A 27099-nucleotide genomic window follows, 5' to 3' on the forward strand; every position below is an offset into this window, starting at 1 on the left:
GATTAGAGTTAAGAGTTACACCCAAAAGTAGTCATTAAAAACACACATAGTTCTATGCTCTCACACACACTTCATATAATAATGGGAATTGATTCCATTTGTAATCAATATCTGATGTAGACCAAAAACCTATTTCAATCACGTAGCTGGAACTATTTATTATAAAATGAACTCAAAAAGCATCTCAAGTTGTTGGCGAGAATAATTTCAAACAGGAAAACAATTCTACTCCTATCAGACATTTGTGTTGTGCCAATAAGAATTGCTATGAATATATTCAAGGAATCTGCTTACTCGAATGAATAAATGTACATCAACTTTGAATTCTGTTAAATTTCTGTAATTAAGAGCTGTCATTCCTAACATTAGGCATTTGAGTTCGTTTACAATTTACGAAGAAGGCTTTGATTTTCACTTCCTCAGTAAAATTACAAAATTAAATATTCTGCGAAAATGCCCGAGCAACAAAATTTAAGAAAAACTCCATCCTCATCAGGGAAAAATACCGAGAAAGTCCTAGATGTGGCTGCTGAAATGAGCATGGTTATGAATATTGGATTACCTCGCGAGGCTCTAGAAATTTGCTTTAAGTTACTGGACGCTGGCATTGATCCGGAAGCTTTGGGTAAAGTTGTCAAGCGTTTGATGAAGGAAGAGAAAAATCTAGGATTGATTATAACTGAAATTGACTAGATCAAAAAACAAATATGCCGCAATAAAATCGTTTGCCGTTTATCAAAGAAAAACTCTTTTTGCTTGTCTCTCTTTAAATTTCGAGTCAAAAAAAAGAATAATTCAAGATATTAGAACTTATCGATAAGAATGATACAAAGAAGGATCCTAGTTTCGCATTGCCTTAATGAGGCAGATTATAGGTTGGTAGTAATTATACTCCTTAGATCTGGCGAGAAAACTAAACTCATCAAGAAGGTTCTTTTCTAAGCTGTGATTATTTTTATTCTTAAAGTGCGCAAATATTTTGTGCCGTTTATTCTCTTTCACTTTAATTTGTTATTCAAAATTTGGAAAAAAATTAACCGAAAATTGTTCAGAAATGTATTGGAAATAGCAGGAACTGGGTCCAGAGAATGGCCAACATACGCAAGCTTCCAACGAAGGAAAAAGAGTAGGAAAACCATGTATGCCAGCTGTGGGGGTGAAATGAAAGAGAGAGCGAATGAGAGAAAGTTAAAGTATATCATCATGCGACTTACCCACTCTCTAGATCAGGCAAGGATACTAGGGCTCATCGATGGGCATCATACGAGAACGACGCTGCTCTTTAACGACAGTAAATATGCCAGCCAAGATGATGGCAAATTGCAAAAGTTTTGCCTGCAAAAAGGTCTGAAATCAACCAAAAAGAAGATTAAATAACAAAATAAGTAGTTATGTATAATTATATGACGACTTGCCTGTCTTATGTATATCTGTAATGGCACATGCATTCTATGTGAATGATAATCCATGCCCCTATATACCCAATAGCCAGGCCAAGCACCCAGGCTGGCCAGGAGAAATGGTGAGGCTGAATTGAGGGCCGACTCGAACTCTTTCGTCTGCACTACTTGCCGTATATCCTCGCCAAGATTCGGAAATGCTATTACTGGGGGTTTTTCCTCAATAGGTTTCTTCGGTTGAACTAAAGCATGCCAGACATGCTCCATTGTCCAGTTCTTTAAGCTGTGAATAGTGCTTAAAATGCCCATTTTATTATGTTTTTGTTTTTTTTTTTTTGTTTTTTGTGAATTTTCGTTCCAAAAATATGTATTAAACTAAATTTACTAAATCTATACTGAAAGATTTGTTATAGCCAGCTGCTGTCTACCTCTTTTGTTAAGTTTAGTTGTCATTTTGAATTTGTGATCCCTTATTTGATACTTCATGTATCAATAGACCTGAAGACGAACGACCCGCTGTGGTGGCCATTAGAAGACCAGTGGCCAAAATAACCAACTGCAACATTTTGGCATGCTGAAAAGTCTTTACAAAAATTTCAATTAGTTATTATTTAATTAGAAAATATATATAAAATATGCATAAGGTATTACCCTCTGTATGTAGAGGCCAATTCTTTCCGTATTTCGTTTCTGTTGCCAATGGATTCCCCTATAAAGCCAATATGTTGGCCAGGATATAAAACTGGCACCCAAATAGGGTACCATTTCCTCTAGTTTCTGGGAGAAACCTTTGGGCGTATGTTGATCTATGAATTTCACAAATTCTTTATTATAATCAATCAGCACGGGTTGCTCTTCACGATATTTTGGTACTTTAGCATTCGGTAAAGGCATCTCAATTTCTGATTCAATTTTTAATTGTGCGTCCGGTATTTCCATTGTTGGAGGCGAGGGTGACGTCACAGAGGGCGGTATTTGAACCTCTGTTTGCGTTTGAGTTTGCCCATCTGGAACTTGTCGACTGGATCCAAAGATATCTTTTTCTCCTACGACGCCAGCTGCTATCTTAATAATATCGTTGGGCTTACCTTCCTCATTGTCAGCTAAGGTATTGCTATCGCTGCCCTGTTCTACATTATAAAATTGTTGTTCCATGTCCTGTTTTTGAGTTATCACATCTTCGGTTTGTTGATCTTCTTGAGGCATGCCCAAATCATCTTGCATGGGTTTGGCTTTGAAGAAGAAACTGCGTAGTTTTTCCATTTTAACACAAGAGAGATTTTGAATTTGTTGATCTTTTAAAAAACAATTGCAATTTTAATCAAGATATGAACTAATTTTAAATGTGCAAAATGCAAAGCTAACTCTGTTTGTAAGAGCTGAAAACAAGTTAAAATTATTGACTACTCTAATGGGCAAACAGTGTTGGTTAACAGGTGCTAGACTATAAAGTTTAGAGAGTTGAAATAAACTGAAACTGAAATCTATGCATTTTTGAACATCTTTTTATGAAGATTCATAAAAAAGTTTATTTTGTGGTTGTTTTTGAGTTATTTAAACATTACTAGGGTAGAGACAGAGCTGCATATAGTGTTGGTTAACAAGTTGTAAAACTTGATTTATTCGGGACATTTAACAACCTTTCAAGAAGTTTTTGGTTAGAAATTATCTAACTTGAATTGACTATATGCGGGCCACTACTATTAACAACAAACAACAACCGCAACAAGAACAACCAAGTGCCGAAATCTTGGTTAACTCTGTTGTTACCAAAAAAGTGGGTCAGCTTTGCAGTTGGCTCTCTTACAGGTTGCTGCTGCTGCTAGTGGTGGCTGCATACCAAAAAAAAAAAAAAAACCAACATCCACAAGCCATGCCATTCGTTTTGGATCATTTATTCATTCAAAAAACAAAAAAAAAAAGACTTTGGGCTCCATTGTGTGTGCCGAAGTGTGTGCTGAGTGGCTTTTGCAGTAGCCTAACGGCTTGAACAGCAGCAGGTGTCTCCCCAACTCTCTGTCTCCATGTGGTTCTATACAGAAAATGTGGCTTACCTTCAAATTGTGTAGGGGCCAAACGGTTTATTTTTTTTCGAGATGGCAGGAAGCCTATTGGCTAACCGACACTCTGTTCTAAGAGTTCTTTTGTGTCTTAAACTAGTTTTCTAAATGATCAATGCATTTAATCAAATATATCCAAAAAAGACTAAAAAAAAAAAAGAATTTAACGGTAGTTAGTTTTCGGTATTTTTCCCCATTTTTACAAAATGCCTTACAATACTTGCTTTAATGAAGTAAAGATTAAACCTAGGCAAGATCTTAATTGGCTATCTATAAGTTTTCCTCTTCTTCTGGAGATCAGTAAGCCAACTGCTGCAAGTTGCTTAAGAAATTCGTTTCAATAGATTGGTAATGCTAATCTTATCTCTCTTTCCCTCTCATTGATGGATTATTGGATTGAATTGCTTTCATTCAGAACATTGAACTAGTTATCAATCTAACCGTTTCCATTCTCTAATAAAAATTAGTTGCATCTTTTCCTGCTCTTTATATTATGTATTATACACATTCGCTCAATTCCCATGCTTTCATTCACTTCAAACCGCAAATTGCATTTACAGGGCTTCATCATTGGATCAATGATCACTGGATTGTACGCTCTTTCTTTGCCCTTTTCTGCTCTCTTTTCCATTTTACTGTGTGTGTTTCACAGTTTTAAAAGCATCAAACTCAATTAACCCAATTTCCAATAGCCTACGTTATTTCTTCTATTTTTTTTTTTGCCATCTTTGAAATGAGTTGGCAAAACTCTCGATGAAAGTCAGTCTTCATTTGAGGCCTGCTGTCAAAATACTTGAACATAAATCAAATCAAATGAAATCTTTTGCCAACAACAATAACAACAAATTGACACCTGCAATTAGATTTGTATACCTGAAGTGGCGTGGGCCACAAAAAAATAAATACATACTCCTTTGACAGTTGTTTTGGAAATTGTATAATCAATTGAATTTCAGTTCGATTTGCTTCGGTTCGAATGGCATGGTGAAAGGCCCACCCGATGACACTTCAAGTGTCAAGTGGTTTTCAATGTGGTTCCAAAAATGGCATAATAATGTCGCGTCGTCGTCTATAATGATCATTGCTCAATATAAAATTATGTTGAAAACTAATGTGTTTTGTTTTGTTGTTTGTTTATTTCAATTGATCAATTGTGAGTCAGCAAGTATTAAAATTCTTGCAACAAGTGACATCTCTCGTAGAGATAGATCAATAGATGGATCGAATGGCGAATGATCGAATGTTAATGTGTAATGTAGGCCCAAGAAAGTGTCCAAGTATCTGAAGGCTGAACAAGATTGGGTAGAAAGCCTGGCGATTCTATAAACCATAATCGGTCATCATAACTTCTATCAATTCGGTTGTACATTCCAATGAAAGATGTTGCTCATCTTAAGAACCTGACTTTGGCCTTTATTTTGCTCTTACCTCATCATCATCATTCATTCATTATTGTTGCTGCATCATTGTCGGCAGCAACGGTCTCCTCTCTCTCTGCTAATCTTGACTAACCCATCTAAATGGTCGGCCCGCATACCAGCAAAAAAACGCAGCAGCATATTACTCAATTTTCAGACAAAACAAAAACAAAAAGAAAAAAACATTGCTCAGATTTCAAATATGTATGTGCTGGCAGACAGAAAAGTAAAGGGGGCCTCGGAGGAGGGACGAGAAGAAGATGATGCCACACCATAAAGGCCCACCGAAAATGCCACAGGCTATGTGACACATTTGACAAATGATCCCCTCAATAGAGTCAAGAAACATTGGCGATAAGGCATCCGACCCACTATGTAGCCCTCCCTTTTTCAAATTGAAACTCATGCATCAAAATACGAGACAGTTTTAAGAATTTCAAACAAGTTGTGAGCATGTGCGTGGACCTTGATCTTTTGCCGTTACAACTTGAATGAGGTGCGGCAATCTGATCTCTGTCTGTCTCTGACTCTCTACTAGAGACGACCTACTATATAATAGTGATATTGATTATTGCTCTATATATTTACACTTGAGCGAATCCCATCGCTCTCTCAAATATCTTGTTTGTGTGGTTTGTTTGTTATGAGGGGGTTACCTGATCCACAGGAATTTCTGACACTCCCTTCTATCATTTGTTCCTTTTTGAAATTCCTTTTTGTCAGTTATTTGGGCGTGGGTCAGATATAATTCCGCATTCCTATATACATACATAACCCTGAAATATGTATCATTTTAATTACCTCAACGAAAATCCTTTAGCTGAATCATGAACTACAGTAACAACAACAACAACAGTCACACGCAATTAAAGTCCACGAAAGACCCTAACGACCAAAGACCAGAGACCAGAGCAGAAAGAAGTCTTTGAACTTCTCGGACAAAAGAGGAGAACACGCACCTTTTTTTCCCCTCTAACAGTGTATAATATCATAAACAATTGACTACCTGATGAAGAACAGGATTTGGCTTCTATATAATTCCTTGAAAAAAAAACCAAAAGAACCAAATGAAAACAAAAAACAAAAATGAGAGAAATAAAATGAAAAGAAAGGAGAAACATTAAACTTACTTCACAGCTTACCTGCTAGCTCTATTCTATCTCTTTGAATTTTCTTTTGTCTATGATTTATCTTTGACATATACATTTCATGCCTTATCAAGGCAAGGCAGGAGAAAAATAAAAAGAACCTTTTAACCGATTTGAATATTTTAAGAGCCCCCACCAAACGCCAAAGTTCATTGTCATTGGGGCGTAACCAAAATGCAAGTCAACCATAACGAGACAGCATTTTGGGAGTCATTTAAATTTTTGAGTTGGTGTTATTTTGTTTTTTCTTTCGAAGGCGTTAAGTCGTGACCACTCCCTCTGCTTCTCTATCTGTACAGTTACATTGTTTCAATTATACATGTATATATATATATATATATATAGTAGAAGATCATTTAAATCGATTCGTAGCGGAACTTATTTGGTATTAATTTTTCAAAACACGCTTCTCCAAATTGTAATATAAAACTTGTTTCCATTGATAAACTTGGCTTGGATGACTAAGGCCAGGCCTGCTCTCTAGGTCTGAGACAAGGTTCAGACATAGCATGAGTTTATTTATATATTTTTATTTTAATTTAATCACGATCAAACCCTATCGACTACTAATACCCACTAAAAGCATGACCTTCAACATTTTTTTCCCTCGGTTTAAAGGAAATGCGCGTAATTGAAAGTCTGTTTTTTTTCTGTTCAGTTTATCCACCTCTTTCAATCATTCAATTTTTTCGTTTGTCTGTGTTTCTATTATTAAGCAAAAATAATTATTGGCTCTTGGTTGTTGTATATATATACAGTATATGTATGTAGATATAATTGCCGCACGTGTTTCGGTGAAAAGTAGTATTTAGTTGTATGTATTGTACGTTAAAGTCCATGTCCATGTCCATGTATACCCCCATGACACATGTCCGAATTGTTGGTCTGACATTGATGAAATGGGCTTTTTATTGACCATGTTTTATGCCTGTGTGTGTGTGTATGTTTTTGTGGCTTTTAATACTCTTATTTTTAACTGAGAGTTTGCACAACTCTATTTAAGCTACCAATACTAACATTTGTTCATATGAACGAATACAATTGGTATTTGTAAAAGGTAAACAGATAGTTGGGTTTATCATTGATTTTGGCCATCTCTTTTTTTGACTCTCCTCATGTCCGATTGCTCGTCTATTAGCTGAACAACCTTAGCAGTTGTTAGGGTAAAAACTAAATTCAAAGCCCTGAGCACTTATGTTCCGGGAATTGACTTTTCTTTCGTGTTCCAGGAGATGAAGAATTGCGCAATTGTCTGTATCAGAGTTGAAAGGGAATCACACTTGTTTGATTGGCATTTCGAAATTGAAAGTTTTTTAAATGGAAGTTTAGCAATAAATATTGTAAATAAATATCTCTAATTATATTTTGGTTTCTTGGAAATTCAATAAACGAAACGATAAGAGCTGAATTCAATTTCTTTTTAAATTGTTTGGTATTTAGATGCAACAAATCAGACCTCCTCAACCCAAATCCATGTCTTTTGACTCAGTTCCTTTTCCCCTCTCTTCTCTCTGTATGTGTTTTGTGTGGTCATAATAATGAAATTTATTACGTGATTACTTGGACTTGCGCGTACAAAAAAACAAAAAAAAAAAAACAAAAAAGCATTTAGATTAAGTCGAAACCAAAACGTAACCAAACGAAATGAAATGAAACAAAACGGAGAGGAAAATATCTCATAAAAAGTAAATGGAAAAATACACAAAACTGTTGTGTGTGGTCCACTAACATCAGCAGCAGCAATCAAAGAGTAGGTACATATATAGTCGAGTACAGTTAGAACACAACAAGTGAGCAAAGAAATTGTTTATCAAGGATAAAGATTGCTATAATATAGTATTCATATTATAGTTTGTTCAATAGTTACCTCGATTTTTACTTGGCAAAACTTTATGTCTTAATCTAAAAGCATATTTTGATTAGTTAACATTTTAAACTCTCTAAAATGATGAAATGACTTCATATATTCGTTTAGCCAGTGATCACTGTATGGTTAAGGCAGCATTTGCAATTTAATGAATATTTTTCCAACATGAGGCAAGTTGCCCCACATCAAGTTGGCTTTTATTGCATTTTTCCACCTCAGATATTTATGATATATAAGAAAGAGAGAGAAAAAGAGAGAGAGAGCGAGAGACACAAAGAAAAAACCAAAACCAACATAAGAAGAAATTACAAATTTCAATGGAAAACTAAACCAAATGAAGCAACAACAATAATAACAAAATCAAAATGCAATTACATAAAAAAAGGAAAATAATCATCTAATCCTCTCCCCGTCCCGCTGTCTTTAAATAGTTTAGTAGTAAATAAATCCAATTAAGTTCAATAACAATTAACCAAGTAACTGAAAATATCACGGCATTTTCTTTTGGGCTTTAGTTAAAGTCAGTTTATTGCTCTCGTTTTAACTATCTATCAATTTAATTGTTGGAAGCCCTTTAAGGGCAAGTTCGTTGATGTTTTTGCTTTTCTTTTTTCTCCTTCTTCTTTTTAATGATGTATTGGTATTGCCTTTTTCTTATACCCCCTACAAATGTTAGTAGAGTGGGTATATTGAGGTCACAAAAAACAACTAACTACTCTTAAATTTTTTAATCAGAATAGCAAACATGTCATTTAGATTTCCATCTTAACTCAAAACTCGAATCGGTCCTTAAAAGTAAGATATACGATAATGGGTAACGCTTAGTCGTAGACACAATTTGATGGAATGTTTTATTGTTACCAAATCGATGACACTTTAACTGGGTGTAGGTCTTTCGGTCTCAACCTGTCTCTGTGAGGTGGGGTGGGGTTAGATCGATAAATGCGTAATGTTTAGACAATTGTTTGTTTGGTCGGTTCGTTTGGTCTGTCATCATACAGAAATAAAGAAGAATGTCAAGAGGCCACAATAATTGCAACTAATACCCAAACGAAGGCTAAAACCTTGGGCCAATTTTGATTTTGTTGCATATGTGGAACAACCTGTCAGAGTCAAAGCAAAGAGTGCCGCAAAATGACTCTGAGAGAGGGGACCAACACGTGTCACACTTTGTTTGGTATAGTCGTTGACTGTGAAGATTGGTACTTAAATGGTAATTACCTATAACCAAACCATGATTATATGTATGTACATACACATGGGGTCCACTCACTCTCGATCTCTCTCCCTCTCTCTCTTTATCTCTATCTATATACATAGATGTATCTTTTGCATTCTCTTTCTCTATTCAATTATCTGAAAACGGAAATGCAAAAACGTCGGCTTCCGGCACACAAAAGGATGTGAACGGCTACCACTCGCTGACCACACACATATGACTTTTAATTTTGTTTGAACATAATTCTAAGCATAAAAAATTGTTGCCTTCCTTTCTTTTCTGTTAACTTTCCCCCTCCTCACCTTCTATATAGTGCTTTTTCTGAGATTGTTTAACATGTGACTAAACTTGAACTTGCCCTCAACCAAAACCTGAAATAAAATAGATTCGCAACATTTATCAAAATATATAAAATGATTCATTCTTAAGATATCGCAATTTATTTCCTCAGGTATACACACACACACACACAAACGAGGAAAAAAATTCATTTTTTGCCGGCATTAGCTTATAGTATATATGTACATATACATAGTAATATATATGCTTTCTGCATATAATTTTGAAAATTTGGCACATTTTGTGGATCTGCCAAAAAATTTGGCTTCTTCTGTCTGTCAGACTAAATACAAAAGCTAAGAAAATTGAAAATGCACACACAAGAAACACACACAAACGTAGACACACATGAAAATTTTGTGAAAATAAACATTGAGCGAAAGATTGAAAAAAAAAACTAAGTTCTAAGACGAAAGATGTTGAAAGATTGTGGTAAAGTATAGTGAATAATGATGAAATCGAAAAGGAAAATGTGATTTTTACAACAGTGTTTTACCTATTTTAGAAATTGCCTTCACACAAAATAAGAACTAGAGCAACAAAATATACTTTTCTTAGGTCTCAACTCGTAAAATGTATTTAGAAAAACATTGTTGATATGTTTTGGGCATATATTTTACTTAGAATTAAATAAAATACTTAAAATATATCTTTGATTTCTAAAATTCTGAATTAACCGTTCCACGCAAAAGAACCTAACAGGTTAAGACTGACATTTTAGTTTAAAGTTTAGTAACAATTTAGACAATAATTGTTATATAAAAGCCTCATATAAGATCGTAAATGTTAACTTTGTCTTCATTGTAATATAACTGTCTAATAAAAATAGATAAGTTATGGTTAAGAGTGATATTTATTTACATTTGCTGATTAAGATGTTTTATATGTGATGAGGTTTGTTAAAAAACGAAAGTTTAAGTGTGATATTAATGATTCGATTAGGTTAATTAAGCCCAACTTTAAGTGAAATGCCAAATAGTCTATAACATTGTCTCATTTTTGGATGTGATTTTATACCAGCGCATATATATTCCGTCAATTTCCACACTTACAGGGTATAAACGAAGTGAATATGCATCACTCGCACCTCCAACTGGCATTATATTTTTGCAAACAAATATCTTTAACACTATATACAAATACGTACATAATATTATATACAGAAAAGTTGTATATATACATCTATGTATATATTGTATGTTCCTCCTCTGTTTTGCTTCTTTTTTGGGGCCATGGCAAAATTAATTTCAAGTATTTTTGAACGCAAAAGAAAACATGATTACGGAAATTGCTAAAGATGATGCACGTTCTTCAACTCGCATCAAAAGTCATAATTTAACTAAGGCAATTGCGGTTTGTAGTTAATGATATCTTAAGCTTAAAAATAAAAAGAAATAATAATAATAATGATTCCGGCATACGCCCAATTGGCATTGAAGTTGCGACTGGAGTTAAACAATGGGTCAAGGTTGAGGTCTTTTTACCTGCATCTCTCTCACTCTCTCTCTCTCTCTCTCTCTCTGTCGCTGACATTCTCCCAACTCTGTCTCTCTCTCTTTTTGTTGAAATGCCTTCTCCGAGACGTGTTAATGGCTTGTTAACGATCTTAACAACTTAAAAAAAAAACGCAAAAAAACATTTAAAAGAGTGCAAAAAAGCGAAAAAATTGGCATTACAGTAAAATAGTAAAACTGTTGTTCCGCTTTATAAACTTTAAACAGTTTTAATGTGTGCTCTCTGTTTGTTTACTTAGTTGTTGTTATTGTTGTGTCTGTATATATAGTGCTATGTCTCGATGTATGTATGTAGGCCCTACGAAACCATAAAAATTGTACCCATTGATGTTTCAATTACGCAAAAGAAAACAAAAGAGAGCCATAACAAAAACGTTGTTTCTGGGGGAGGCAAAGAAATAAAAGAAATGCTTTTCTCTGGACCAAGGCCATCCTACGAATAAATATTTCCCAGATCCGTATACCTAAAAAGAAAACAAAACTAAAATGAGTATTAAATTTGATCAATCGAAACTATTAGAAAGTGTTTGTTTTAAATGGTATCAGCTTCCGGAATCTCTATGAATGGTCATAGATCCATAAATGTTTCATCAAATTATATATTCCACATGGCCAAATCTAAAAATAGTTTGGTAAATTTGCAATTTTGATTGACAAAACCAAATTGGATACACTTTGGTGTAGTCTTTGATTTAGATTTGATCAAAAGTGATTGTTGGTTTTTCTTGGGTTCCACTTTGCTGAGAATTCATTCAACTTACAGCTCACGTCAGTTTGTTAATTGAATTTTCAAATATGAAAATTATCATTCAACCTGTTGCTGCTGCTGCTTCATTTTCAATTCAATTCCCACGATTTTATCTCTCTCTCTCTCTCTCTCTTTCTCGCTCTGTCGGAGTTCATGTTTTCAGTCTCAAATATCAAAAGGGCTTACGCAAAACTTTATTATGCAAATTTTTGATCGGTGTTTTTTTCTTGTTTTTTTTGGATTTCTTTTGTGTAAGTCAAACTAAATGCTTACAAATTAGCCGGCTTTTCATATAATTTTTTAATAAATACATTCGCCACCTGCTTGCTCAGCTTATGAAATAGATTTAAAAAAAACACACACACAATAGTTTTCAGATTATTCACCGATTTTCGATTGCCCTTTCTCGGTTGAATAGTGAAGGGACCTAACGTTAAAGCCCTTTAGAGCTATGTAATCCATAAAGACCTTTTTTCTAGAATCATTGTGGCTTTCAGCAAAGCCATAAAATCATCAATATGCCCTTATTTACTAAGGGTATTCAATACTTGGAGATGAAAAGCAAACACGTCTTATTTGTGGGCAATTAAAAATCGATTTATGCATAAATCTACTGCCGCGTTGTCTGCTGCTGCTCTGGGTGAAAATTAATGACAACTAAGTGAAAGTTTTTTTCTTCCCCCCCCAGATTTACGTTTTGTACAAACAAAAAAAACAAACGAGTGTAAACCAATAGGTAAAGCCCACAGAAAAAATGCGTGTCAAACATTTTGCTTAGCTTTTTTCGGGCATTTCTCGACAAAACAACCAACCAAAAAAAAAAAGGTTCATTGGCCCAGGGGCCATTTGAAAATGAAAGCGACCAGTTTGTAGCTTATGAGTTTCATACACAATACTTGTATGCAGAATTTGAATTCGAACAAAAACGTCATAAAAAAAGTTATATCTGCTGTTAAAAATGTTAATTTTCATGCTTTGTTAAATTAAAATTATATTGTTAAAGCGGCTAACTGAATTGCAAAAAACAGAAAAAACGAACAAAAATAAAAACAAAATCGCAGAAAATCAAAGTCGAAATCATTTTCGCTTGAAGCGAAGTAAATTTAATTATTAGTTTCAAACTTAAAAAACTAAAATTTAAATATTAAAAAGAAAGAATTTCTAACTGAAAGCCATAAAAATATCGATTCATTTCGAAAGAGAAACCTATCTATCTAGATGATGTTTTGAAATGTTAGATAGAGCGACCCGTTTCCGTTTTTGTAATGTTTTGTGAGAAAATTATTAATCGAAAAGATATTCAATAAGAGTACTAAAGTAAAATTTAGTATTTTTAAAGGAAGAATCACTCAAAACAATGTTTTGCTTTTACAAGATACTTGCTTTGTGTGTAATTTTTGGTTACTAAATTTCAATGACATTTTAAAGAAACAAAGATTTAAGTTGTTGAATTTAAAGTGAAATGGTTAGAGAGTTTGAGAAATTGAAATACAACTGATGAATTGACAGAAAAGCAAAACATAAAATAAAGAAATTCAAATAAAGTAGAAAAAAACTTGATAATTATAAATGCAAGATGCAACCAAAGTTGAATTCAACTTCCTGGTTCAATATAAAATTGGGGTTGGAGAAGCATGTATAAGATACATATATGCGGGGGGGCCAGATATGTATGTATGGAGGAGTTCAACCTAACCCAACCTAACCCTTACTCTGGCCTATTGTATTCACTCATGCAATGCAATGCAATAGCCAACATTAGCTGCAACAGCAAACAATAACTGCAACAATAACAACAACAATATCACGCACTAGTCATTAGCCCTGCCATGGATAAACAAATTTTGTGTTTGTTGCCACAAAATGCGGCAAAGTTTAGTCTACAGTCTACGCTTCGTCTCCTTCAGTTTATTCTCTTGCCTCTCTGCATGATGAAATGCAACACGTGCTGTGCATAAATAAAATTGTTTCACAGCCTTTTTGGAGTTTTCCACACTCGCACACACACGCACACGCATTTTACTCCTTTTTTCTTTCCAGTTGACCAATTCTTTGGGCCCTGTCATTGACCCCCCTTCCCTAGAACAAACAACAACAATACCAAAAAAAAATTAGTATAGATTATGCATGGTTAGAAATGAAAATAGAAAGAATTCCTTAACTTTTAATTCGGGCAACGACTTTGACTTACCCTAGAATAGAACACAGTTGAGAAGTGAATCAAGAAGCAAACGTTTATGAATATACCCTTTGCAATTTATGAATGTAGGGTATACAAAAAATATGTGTTAAAGCATCTCAAATGAATTAGAAGAACTTGGAGCTTGGAATCCCCCTTCATTCTCTCTCTATCTTTCACCATACATCATAGGCCTCTGTCCTCGTTTTTCCTCTCCATCTTCAGCGAACCTTAACCACTTGTTGTCTATCTCCTCCAACTTCTTTTTCTTCATCGTCATAGAAATTTCTTAATTTTTTTTTTTGTTTAGTTGCTATTTTGTGGTGCGTCGTTTTCAGCTGCCTTTTGCCACTATTTCATTTGCATAATGTGTGTGATAAGCTGTGACACAGATATTTCACCGAAACGGGCGGATGTTATGAAAATGAGAGAAAGAAACAAGAAATTGTTTGCTGAGTTTTGCATCACAAAAAGTCATTAAACTTTTTGGCCAGAAACAAAATATATATACATACTTAAATACATATATAAAACAAATTAAATTTCTTTTTTGCGAAGCAAAAGAAAAAAAAAACAAATAATTGCAAGCCTGTTTCAGTTCATTAACTTTCGATTTAAATCATTGCACAGCTGAGAGAAATGACTAAAGCAAATTTTCTAAATTTTATTAATGCTGCGAAAATAATAATGTAACAAATTTTGTTGGGGTATTTAAACCCATAACAATTGAAATGTCCTAAATTTGAGATCAAGGCTGCATTGAGTCATTTGGCAAATCAAAATGTTTGCCAATATCATTAGCCAATTAGTCGATCAAGAATTTATGAGTCTTTTAAGGCTAAGCCATTTTGTGCGACAAAGTCTTTAATGCTTGAGATCTTTTTCAAAGTTTTTGCATATTTTAGTAGTCGTTTTGACTAAAGTTGCTAGATTTCTACTACAATAAAAGAGAAAAAGGTTGGCACATGACTAGCCAAAGCTAGCGGCTTTGATTATATTGAAGCCTATAGAAATTTTGATACATTTTGCTTACCCTTCCCTTAGTTGAGTTAGAGTTTTCTAAGAAATTGACTTTCCAATCTGGTTAAAAGAATCGTCAAGAAGTTATTTCTAAAAAGCTTTTCTACCTAATATTAATTTATCTTTCGTGGCTCATTATGATGATAAACATATATAAATATCTTTGTAGTTGGATGGTCGTTCAATTTGCATTCACCTGAGATCCTTACTCACCATTATGAGCAATCAGTTGACTTTATACCTCACGGTTACCTCATTCTATCTGACAGAACGAACTTTCCCACTCACAAAAGACACACACACACATTCCTTTAGCAGACACTATATATAGGAAAATGTCTATCTATAATTAGTTTCACCCACTTTTACTGCACTTTACTTTTACTTTTGCTATTCTTCAAACTTTTGTTCTATTCTTTTTATACCATACACCCATAGGGTGAAATGGTATATTAAAGTCGCCAAAATGTATGTAACAGGCAGAAGGAAGCATCTCCGACCCCACAAAGTATATATATTCTTGATCAGGATCAACAACCGAGTCGATCTAGCCATGTCCGTCTGTCCGTCCGTCTGTCCGTCTGTCCGTCCGTCCGTCCGTCCGTCTGTCCGTATGAACACCTAGATCTCGGAGACTGTAAGAGCTAGAGCCACCAAATTTGGTATGTAGACTCGTGTAGTATGTAGAGTGATCAAGTTTATTTCAAATTTTTGCCACGCCCCTTTCCGCCCCCGCAATTTAAAAAAAACGTTTATCTCAGAAACTATTCCAGCTAGAGACACCATATTTGGTATGTATATTTGTTTAGTAAACACGCACATTTTGTATGTATGAAAATTTTGCCACGCCCTTTTCCGCCCCCGTAATTTGAAAAACTTGATTATCTCCCGTATTTTTTTACCTTATGCAATCAAATTTGGCACACTTAAATTTAATACTAATATCTAGCAAAATACCAAATTTGATCAAAATCGGACAGGAAAACAGTCGAGTTATGCATATAAACGTTTTTCCATAAGGCCGGAGTTGGCCGTTGGCTGGTGGGGGCGCTAGGGTGCTCGTAAAAAGCATGTGAAAATGCATTTGTTTAATAAAGTTGAAATATTTGCTTTACTGGTGTATGGTATATCTAAGTCGGCGAGACGACTTACTTACTTCATTTTTCTGTTCGTTCGATTCTTCCGCATTTCCAAGCTGTCTAAATGTTTTGCTTTAACTAAATTTAATAGTGTTTGACATAAGTGGAACACAGGGAAAGAACTTCGATCGATTAAGACTATGATAATGTACCTTTCTGGTGGAGGATGAAACAGGTCTATATATAGAATTAAGATTCATAACCATAAGTTAAATGACATTAATGAGCTTCTTAATTGAGTGACAGCCAAAACGAAGGTGACACATTTGTTGTTGTTGTTTTTTTTTTTTGGTTCACTTTGCTTGTTCTCCAATTTTACATTGGTTCATTGACTTAAGGCTTAAGACTCAATTTAATGATCAAAATGGTTTTAATTTGATTTCTTTGTTTAGTTAATTGAAAATTTGCCTTAGGCTTCTTAAGGTTGCTCTTACAGGTAGGACTAACCCATCTCATTCCATCCCATGAATTTTATTCTCATGAGTTAGAAATTCTCATGGCATGTAAAATGCTCTTGGGTTACCTTAGCCTACCCCATCTCCACCCCATTTTGATGATGATGCTTTTCCACTCTCTTAAGTCCATTTATATATGTATATATATATACGCCCAGATATCTTGCACTGTTCGCTCTCTCTCTCTCTTTCGTTTACTCATTGGGAGTGAGCTTCACATGTTTTTATATTTTTTTTTGTTGGAGCTTTTAGTTGCTTAGTTCATTCGATCGATCTCAGACCCCAACACACACAGTTTTTCCTTTGCCCATAATCAGTTGAGAACGAGCGCGTTTACGTGTCGGTGTGGAACTACGGAAAATATTAAGAACATAAGAACAAAAACGTGAACGAGAACCGGGAACCGACAACCGAAGATTTTTTCCTTATTTATTTTTTGTTTTCGTTTTTTTCGCCTTTCTATTTGACCAAATATTGCGCGTAAATATTTCTAAACCTCCGCCCGGCCGGCTGATTCCCATCGTTGCTTCTTGAAGAGCCTTATTTTATTTATAAACTTTAAAAAGGCAAAAAATTTTCGCATTTTTTTTTTGTTCTTTATGCCTGTCTGTTATTTTGGGGATTTGCCATTTGAAATTGGGGAATTCTTGATCTGGAGTTGCCTGTGCTTATTTATAGTTTCCTTTTGCCTATGTATGTTGCATATATATATATATTTCTGATTCTATTGTTGTTTTTCCGCGTCGTCGGCTTACGCCATACAGTGCGTATGAATGATTTGTGCTGTTTTGAATATATAAAATTTGGTTGTATTTTTTTTTTTTTTTTTTTTTTTTTTTTTGATCTGGCACATTGCCCGACATTACGCAGCTGTTTAGTTTACCATAAAATCTTCCTAGTCAAAAAGAAAAAATATATATCTAGAAAATTGTTCATCTTGTAATTTTACCTAAATATATAAACATACTTATACCTACTTATATATACAAAAAACTGATTTCACTGAGTCACGTAAAATTTGACTTTTATGTTTCCATATTTCGAATCTATAAATCAATCGAGTTGAATGAGAGCGAAAGAGATTGAGGGGGAGAAAGCAAAGCAACCACAGACTGACATGTGTTAGCTCTAGGAAAGTTGTTGAAATGTTAGATGAAGAAGAATTATTGTCACAGAAACAGAATATACACATATATACATTCTTGACAAGTCATTGAAGAGTCAGCATGGAGAAATGCTAGATAGAGGAAAATTAGACAGCAAAGAATGTTTTTAGTGAGAAAACTAGAGATACAAAGCAATTTGAAACTAAAGTTTTGCTACTCGATACTTGACAAGTTCTTTGAATCTTTTGATTGAATCATTTGAATCCATTTAAGTCTCTTATCACTTACACACAAGGATAATGCTTGCCTTCAAATGAAATAGGAGAGTTGCATTCTTTATTCTCCTAATTGAAATAAGAGATACTTTTTTGCTTATCCCCTAATGAAAAAACGTTTCAAACGCTAATGAATAATCCATCACAAATTATGCTTATTTTTCGGCAATTTGATCTGAATGTTAATTTCATTTAAGAGATACATAAATAAATAATTTGCTTGTTTATGGTCAGTGATCTTCACTCTGCATCATAGATGAGATCTCTGCTTTCAGTTTGGACCAAACATATCGAATATCATTCATCATATACATAATCTCTTCATGCTTATTGGCCTCATTCCCGTTCCGTTCCCTTTTCGTTTATTGTTTCTGTGTTTGCCTATTTGTTTATATTGGGGGAGTTTTGGATCGTCTTCAGATTGAAATTGAAATGAAAATTGAAACAAGTGTAAAGCCTTTTGTCGTTTTTGATAGTTGTTTTTGTTAGTGTTGTTATTGTTGTTGCTGGTGCTGGTGTTGCTGTCTTCATCAGCAATTCGCCTCTCTTTCCATGGCGTCATTAACGGAAATGATGCGTCCCGATCCCACGCCTTATGCTTGCCTCATATTATTCGCCCAATTTTAGAGCTATTTTTTTCTTTCTTGTTTTTCGGTATAAACAAATTCAAAAATTGAATTTCACACGCAATTTGGTAGTTTTTTTTATCCACCCCCCTTCCATCTTCTTTCTTTCTTTTTGTTTTGTTTGTTGGTATAAATAATATCCGCAAAAAAAAATATATGAAAACGAATTGAAATTGAATTGTAGAGGGGCTAAAATTAATTAGGTTTCATTTTTATAGACGCTTTCAATTGGCAACAAAAATAAAAAATAGAGAAAGAAGAGATAAGATTAAAGTGCTTATACGACTTTAAGTGATATATATAAATATACATATATACATATATATCTATAGTTCAGTGTTGGTTCTTTAAGGCATCAAAATGTATATATTTCAAATTTTAATTCTATTTATTTTTAATAAGTTCTTGCCAAAGAAATGGTTTTTTATTCGATTCCTTATACGGGAAATTTCTAAAATTAATTAAAGATTCAGTTGAGGCGACTATAAACAGATCATATATTTATAATATTTAAAATTGTTGGAAACTTAATTATTTTCTGCACAAACATGAAATGTAAATTCATATCTCAGCCCCAAAGATTTAGGATGGAAAGCTTTCATTTCAATAAAAATAGTTAATGGACTTGTGTTTTAGCTACAATTTGTTTACCTCTTCTCCAACTTGATTGATAAGAGACGTTTTCTATGTGTGCTTTTTTAGTTGTGTCGCTTTTTATTTGCTCTCTTTATGCAATTAGTATTATGCTAAATATCTAAAATGATATGGTAATCAGATGTTTCCGCTGACATGACAAGTCAAGTGAAGACTCTTAGCGTGGGAGCTAAATGCAAACGATAAAGAAATTTTGCAAGAGTTGGCGAAAAAAAAGTGACAGAGAAAAGAAGACCAACCTCTCTTACTATGCGGATCAGTTTAAAGCTGGTCTTTTTTTTTTTTTAGCGATCAACGACCCTGGTTGTCTTTTGGTACCTATCTATATCTTAGATGTGATGTAAATGTTAACGTCGACGTGAGGCCATTAAAAAGGTCTTAACTTATCTCAGGGTCGTATGTCGTACTACAATGAAATCTTATCACAAAGAGCAAGCCATTAAAATTAAATAAAATAAATGTTTACACAAAACTTGACTTGAATTTGCGCTGCCTATTGAAATTTTCTATGGAAACAACTAATCGTTTGCCTTCTCTCTTTCTCTCTGTTTTTTGTAGACTGTTCAGACCAGTTGGCGGCCTCAATTGCCATTGCCCAAAGAGCTACAGCTCAACGACGAAGAAAAGGATACTAAAATAATAACGACAACAACTCAAGCAGATATACACAACGAACAGGAGGATCAGGATCTAGAAATGGATCGTTTAAGGAGCAATCAACATCATCAACAGCAGCAGCAGCATCATCAGCAGGGTCTGGGCGGCTCACATCAACAGTTGACTAGCAAACAGAAATGGTCATTTGGACGATTATTTCGTAATAATAATAAGAAAAAGGAAGCTGAAATTTCCGCCTCATCCAGTGAGGAGGATCGCAAGGCGGGCTTTCAGCCCAATCAACGACAAAGTGCTGGCAACAAATCTAAGACGAAACAAGGTAAAAGTTCACGCAACTCGAATAATGCGTCCAGTCAGAGGCAGCAAATGGGCTTCGATCACATTGTAATGCCCCATCGAATGATGGAGCAACAGGTGGATAATGAGTTCTTTTTACCATTGGAAATGGTTGAACCACCACCACAACATCATCATACACAACAACAACAGCAGCAACAACACCAAGAGCCATATTATCAAAATCAACCAAGTCAATATTATCCACGTTCTAGCAATTCATTGGATCGAAGAATGCTAATGCCAATAGCGCCACCGTCGCAACATAAATCAAGATCAGCTCAAAGAGGTGGAGCAAATGGTGGTCGCTCTAGTGAAGAGGAAATGATTTCCTTAAATTCCTCAACCTTTTCAAAATACCGCAGCGACGAGAGTATACATAGTGGCGGGCAAGCTCTTATGCCAGGTGGCTCAATAGGCTCAACATCTGGCCAAAGTCGACGAAGTCGAGCGGCACGCAATGAACGTTATTACAAACGTTTATCCCGCGATGGTGAACAAAGTCATGGTGGTGTACCCACCATGCCGCCCCCACAACAACAACAACAGCAACGCTATAAGACACAACCCTTACCATTGTCGATCTATCAGCCACAGCAATCCTCAGGAGGTTATGTACAATGGCAACCAAGTCAGGGTCACACACAGACAAAGCCATTGCAAAACTCCATGCAAAATGACAATAAACGCAGCATTAGCTATGATAGTCATATGCATTTACAGAATATCAATGGTCGTATGCATAGTAAACCTTTGCCACCACCACCACCTCCACGGGATCCTCTGCGACGAGTGCCCACACAGATGGGTTCAAGTTCTGGGGATTTGAGACCCGTTTCGATGTATTCATTTGATCATGGCGGCGGTGGTCGTTGTGTGTCCGATGATCGCATTTGGCAGCCACCGCACTATCAATCGGTGCACTCTCTCAACTCTCAGCCAGCCAGTCAGACCTCATCGATAGTCAGTGCTCCAACTGGAGGTGGTCATCGACGGTTTATCACCAGATCGGAACGTAAAGCTCAACCGGGTAAACAGTCATTACCGAATGGCATTGATTTTCATTATATAGCCGATGCTACGCCACGTTCTCGCAAACCCATACACATGATGGATATGGAACGTATGAATCACAAAGACGAGATACCAGCCTCTAGTGGCATATTGAGAACTTCCAAAAGTGGTTTGGCGGCGGCACCAGCACCAGCTGCTGCTCTACCCATAGCGAAACCACGTTCTATATCCAGTTCGAGATTGAGTGATTATGCCAATTGTAATATGCCCATGTATTCCGAAGTACAAAAACCAAAAAGAATGATCAACAACAATAACAGTAGCAGTCAGGATAATGTTATATGCGGTAGCTTACACATCAAACCGAATCCAAATGATACAAATCGTTCCGAAAACTATGTGGAGATACGTCATAAGACCAACTCTATGCCACATCAACAGCAGCAACAGCGTAGATCTGGTGATAAATATGAGGAATATATTGCCGAAAAGCGGGAACAACATCAACAGAAACAACCATCACAACAGATCTATAAGGAACGAAATCAAAGTCTTCCAACAGCAGCACCCATATACTTTCCACGCAAAAAGCCAGCCAATTTGGAGGAGGCGATCAATGAACTGGAGGCAATTTATAAATCTCTGGGCCTGACCGAACCCAAAGAGGAGCAAGTGGGTGTAGTGGGAATCGGAGTGGGAGTGGGAACAGTAGCAGAGAAGCCTGCGCGTATACCAACGCCCAGTGACTTTGAAAAGTTTGCTTTGGCCCATGCTGATGATTATGATGATGATGGTGATTCACCGGCCGGTGAACCAGATCCCATACGTGATGATGTGGCTTATAGAAATCTTCAATTGGCCAATTTACACAATCGTTCGGCGGTGGAAAAGCAATTGCCATTCGGTATACCTCTGGGTCCTATTGTGCCAGCTCCGCAATCAGATTATTTGCATGTTGAAGGATTGCCACACGTCCTGAAGCAGAAGCCAAAGAAAAGCGGTTCACCCGATATAGTTAAAGATGATTTGGCTGTGCGTGCATTGCGTAAAGATCCCCCGGGACCCAAATCCACATTCAATTATCCCATGCAAAAGAAACAGCGAGCCATACGAACTCAATCGGCCAATATATACAATTTGATACAGAGAGATGCAGCCAAACCATCTGGCGGAGATTTAAGTAGCTACATGGAGCTCAGTCGCAACATTGAGAGGGCAGGCAGTATGACTAATTTGCAGCAAACAAGTGATATACCAGCCACATTGGATCTACTAAGGAAATTGAAGGCTCAGGAAGAGGAACTAAATATGGTGAAGAAAGTGCCTTTCCGTCATCCTAGTCTGGGCGGGGCCATTGCTCAATTGCCGGAACGTTTGGCCAAAGATGAACCGTCGGGCAAATTGCCCTATCAACCAGTGCCAGCACCACGTAAAAGTCTAACACCCGAACCTATTCTGGAGGATGCCCTGAATAAGATTGCTCAAGATGCTCAGGCAAGTAGCATTAAATTGAGCCACGAATTGAATGAGTTGCGCAAGGAGGCTCTCATTACAGCGGCCAGGCCAAAATTGAATGCGGAACAGCAGAAGCTAGAGGAGGATCTCGAACAGATTGAGGCAGTATCCGAGGCGGCCAAGAGATGTGGTCAAATGTTGCTTGATACGCTGCCAGATGCCAATGAGAAGGACGAACATCCAAATCAACAACAAGAGAAGCCATCACGTAAACTTCACAAGGAGGGTAAACTGATACGAGCCATCGATGAAGTGTCCGAGGCAGCAAATGCTGTATGTGAGAAGATCCTTAAAGATATTGTGACCACAGAGCCGCCAGTTGTGGTCCATGAGGCAGTTCAGGTGAAGCAGCCTACAACAATGGCGGCAGGACAGGATCAACAGCAATTGGTGATGCCGAATCTTATCAAGAAACTGGATCCAATACAATCGGATAAGATTGAACATATTGCCAGGCGTTGTATGCGACAATTAAGTGAATTGGCCAATAATCCGGACTATGATAATCTCTCACCAGCAGCAACAGCAACAGCAACAGCAACAACAACAACAGCCTGTAAAGATGCAGCCCAAAGCAACAACAAACAAGCACCAACAATTGATGCAAATAATGTTTATACCGTTGCAGAGATTACGGGTGCAGGAGTCGGAGTAGGAGGAGGTGGCGTTAGAGGTGGAGTTGTAGGACGTACAACTCTCGAAGAGATTGATCACATAATGCAAGAATGCGAACGTCAGGCGAAAAGTCAACAAACAACAGGCAACAGCTCTTCCATATCCACCGATGATCAACGCACCACAGCACCAAGCATGACCAGTGGAAGCGGCAGCGGTCCAAATAATGTGAGCACCACCGCCAGTTCATTTAGCTCGAGCAGCGATTGTTTGGCCAAATCATCGTCGAGCCCCTCAAACGCCAGTCGTCCCATGTCCTCGAGCATAACGTCTTTCAATCCGTATTCATCGAGTGATTATATTAAATCACAGAGCAGCGATTATCAAGCACCCAGCACTTCAGATCCAATCAAAACATTTAGCACCACATCATACGATAAAGAGACAACGCCAAATCAAACCACAATTAGCACTATAACCACAACCACCAGTAATAGCAACAGCACCACCAATAATTTCGATTCAATTGAAGATCAAACTGCGGCCAAAACAGAGCCGGCTTCTTCTCCCCTGCAATTGACGCCGAAAAGTGAAAGAAAATCAAAGGATGGTGAAAGGGCATCGTCGGGAGCATCATCATCGCCATCGCAATATAATTCTAGTGAAGAATTGGCTGCCATATTTGGCATTGAAGAGAAACCGAAACGTCATCTACCAGCACCACCAACAACAACTACAACAACAGGTAAAGGCGCTACCCTGAAACCGCCGCCTTGTACCGCCAATGTTGCCAACGCTGCCAATGCTGCTATCACTACCACTACTACTAATATTATTAATAATAATAATAATAATGAAACCCATCTCCACCCTCTTCCATCTAATGCTAATGCTATTAAACCAAATTTGATTGATACTACCAGCTTGTCAACCAATACCGATACCAATACTACTACTAATGATAATTGTAAGCTAGAAACTATATTAGAGCAAGATGATTGTCAACAGGTGAAATTGTCACCTAATTTCAATCGCATCTATAATAGTAAAGTACGCATTGTAGTCGATACAGAACCATCAACTGCTGCTGTTACCCATTGCGATTCATTGAGTTCTTTGGAGGAAATCTCATCAAATCCCGATTCGGGTAATGTTAGTTTAACCGATTTCCCATTGAATAGTCAGGCAAATGCTTCCTTGCAATTGCAATCATCGTATAATAGCCGTTTTGAGGTAAAAGAGCATTATGTAAGCGAGGTAGCTATATCCACAACTGAAGATGATGATGATGATGACGATGAAAATGAACGAAAAGACATAGTAGAAGTTGAATTTCCTCCTTTGCCCACAGCAGAAGAACTCTACGAGAGTTTGAGAGAAGAGGTAGAGAACGATGAATCTCGACAATACGAAAAGGTAGCCGATTTACTCAATAGTTTCATAGAAGATCTAGATCTAAATACCCAAGAAGCATTGACCTTAAGTCAAGAGGTTTATAATTTGGCCAATGGGTCAATGTACAAGTCATTGGAGGCATCAAAGGAGAATATGAAAATTGAAGCATTACCCATATTGATCGAAGAAGATGAGGATGAATGCGATTCGGTAGCGCAGTCATCGCGAATTGTGTATGAGACACCGCAATTAAATCTAAGTATAACTGAGCTGAAAGTTAATTATGAAACCAAAGTAGAACAAGATAAAGAAATGGAAACAGTGCAAGAAGCAACAGCAGCGGTAACTGATGATATCAAAACCAATGATCATATATCGATTAATGATACTTTAGCAAGTAATGAACAAGAGCACAAAGAAGATGCAGAAGAAGAAGCCAATGAAGATACTGCTACACGATGCCGCAAAGGACATCCGGTGAGACATATAGATGCTAATGCAAACGATGTGCGTCAGCAGCAGCAGCAGCAGTCGCAGGAACAACCCACAACCAGTAGAAAGGCTCTGTCTGTATTTGGGGAACAGCGTCTGGTGGCATTACCACGACAACAACAACAACAACAACAACTGGCAGCGGGAGGAGGAGCTGCTGTACATCTTGGCAGTGGTTTGACAACACTTGAGCACGTACTTGTCGCCTGCACAGTGGGCCTGATTACACCTAATGATTTGCTCACTTTATGTTTGATCGTAATTGGTGTGATTATCATTATAGCAATTGCTCTCAACTGATTGTTGTTGTTACACACATACACCCATATTGTTGTAATTATAAAAAAAAGAGAAAGAAGAAACAAAAAAAAAAACCTTGATGAAAAAAAAGAGAGAAATGATGCAAATTGATTGTTTAATGGCCACAAAGTGCACTTATATCTACTTACATATATACATAGATATATATTTGAATATTATATATCCATAAATATATGACATATAATTTGTATTTTAGTTTATCTTATACCAAAAGTATTGTATTTTTTTTTCTATACATATAACAAACATATATTTAAGCACATCAAGCATATATATTTTTTAAAACTAACCTTGGCAAGTTCTTTAACCAGTTTTTTTTTTTTTTTTTATTCTACCCCTTTGTTTTTATTTCCTTCTCTAATTGTTAATCATATTATTATATATTTTTCTACTTGTTTGTTTTTGACTGCAACTTGTGCCAATGATTTTTACTTAATTATGTTCTATTAATTAATTAATTAAATAATGTTTAAGCACATTTACCAGACATCGAAAAAAAGAAAACGAAAAAAAAGAACTATCCCAGACGACCCAAAACAACAACGAATATTTCATTTATTATTAACAAATAATATTTAAACGAAAACAAAAATCTCTCTCTCTCTCTTTGTATATTTTCAGCTCAAAATTTAAGAGTTTAAGTTATAAACAATTTCCTTAATGTAGTCACATATATAATTATTTTTTTTTAAATTTTTTTTTACGACGAAAACTACAGCGAAAATATTATTATTATTATTATTATACTTAATAAAATGTTAAAAAAAACCCGTTTTGCTAGTAATTTTATTTTTCATTTTGTTGTTGTTAATTTCTATTTTTATTGCTTGCTTTGCATTTTTTGTTATATTTATAAGTTTTTATTTGCTTTGATTTATTATTTTACATTTTCAGCGTACCGCCGTTCCACGCCCAGCGTGTCGTATCCTATGAAAATGCGTTTAACCTAAACTAATAAAAATCGAAATTCGAAAGTGCATTAAATGTTTATTGGTGTTAATTGTTGTTATTGTTGATGTTGTTGCTAAAAACAAACGAAACTCCGAATTTGTTGCTAATGAAAAATATTATTTATTTCTTATTTTAAATTTTACGCTCTAGCTAATTTCAAATTTGAAACGGAACTTTCCCATTTTGAAACGAATACAAAGCTTTTTGGTCAATATGAACGCTAGATGGCGCTCTGATTTTGTAAGTGGCGCCATCATTTGTTGAGTATTTAGGTTTTCTGTGGCGCCACTGAGTTTATAGATTTCAAATCGAATGTATTAAGTTTTTGTTTATTATAAATCTCGAAGGAATTATCATTAAGTTGAATTTTAAATATCTTAGTGATACTTTTCGGTGCTTGTTTTCCAAAAAAAAAAACACTAGCTACACATCCTAGCCTATCTATGCTTCTATTAAAATGCTGCGTGGTCTTAAACACGAAAATACGGAAGAAAAAGCAATAGAATTAAATAAAAAGCTTAGAATTTGGTGCCTAATTAGGTCTGAATTTTCATTGCCAATTATAATTAGTTGAAATCAATTGTTAAGATTATTTGTATCAAAACCTAACGTTCAAAGATATTCAAAGTCTTTGAGCTATGTATACTAAATAAACATAATGAAAACCCTTAGAAG

At 35.7% G+C, this 27099-nt stretch overlaps 3 protein-coding genes across 3 annotated transcripts in view; 1 reads left to right on the forward strand and 2 right to left on the reverse strand.

The window, feature by feature from the left end:
• Positions 1–27099, forward strand: part of LOC6645061 (mucin-19) — a 91798-nt gene that overhangs the window by 405 nt on the left and 64294 nt on the right. Inside the window, exon 2 of the mRNA XM_047011695.1 lies at positions 19726–24010. Coding sequence (XP_046867651.1) covers positions 19726–24010 — 4285 coding nt within the window. The remainder of the gene's footprint in view (positions 1–19725; positions 24011–27099) is intronic.
• Positions 932–1709, reverse strand: LOC6645057. Its single transcript, XM_023177182.2, has 3 exons — positions 1416–1709; positions 1215–1347; positions 932–1148 (listed from the first exon to the last, which is right to left on the reverse strand). The coding sequence occupies exons 1-2, from the start codon at positions 1707–1709 to the stop codon at positions 1240–1242; spliced, it is 402 nt and encodes a 133-aa protein (XP_023032950.1). The 3' UTR covers positions 932–1148; positions 1215–1239.
• Positions 1636–2766, reverse strand: LOC6645058. Its single transcript, XM_002067788.3, has 2 exons — positions 2052–2766; positions 1636–1983 (listed from the first exon to the last, which is right to left on the reverse strand). The coding sequence occupies exons 1-2, from the start codon at positions 2661–2663 to the stop codon at positions 1843–1845; spliced, it is 753 nt and encodes a 250-aa protein (XP_002067824.3). The 5' UTR covers positions 2664–2766; the 3' UTR covers positions 1636–1842.

The sequence above is a fragment of the Drosophila willistoni genome (genome assembly GCF_018902025.1).
Source record: "Drosophila willistoni isolate 14030-0811.24 chromosome XR unlocalized genomic scaffold, UCI_dwil_1.1 Seg105, whole genome shotgun sequence".
NCBI classification, from domain to species: Eukaryota; Metazoa; Arthropoda; class Insecta; order Diptera; family Drosophilidae; genus Drosophila; species Drosophila willistoni.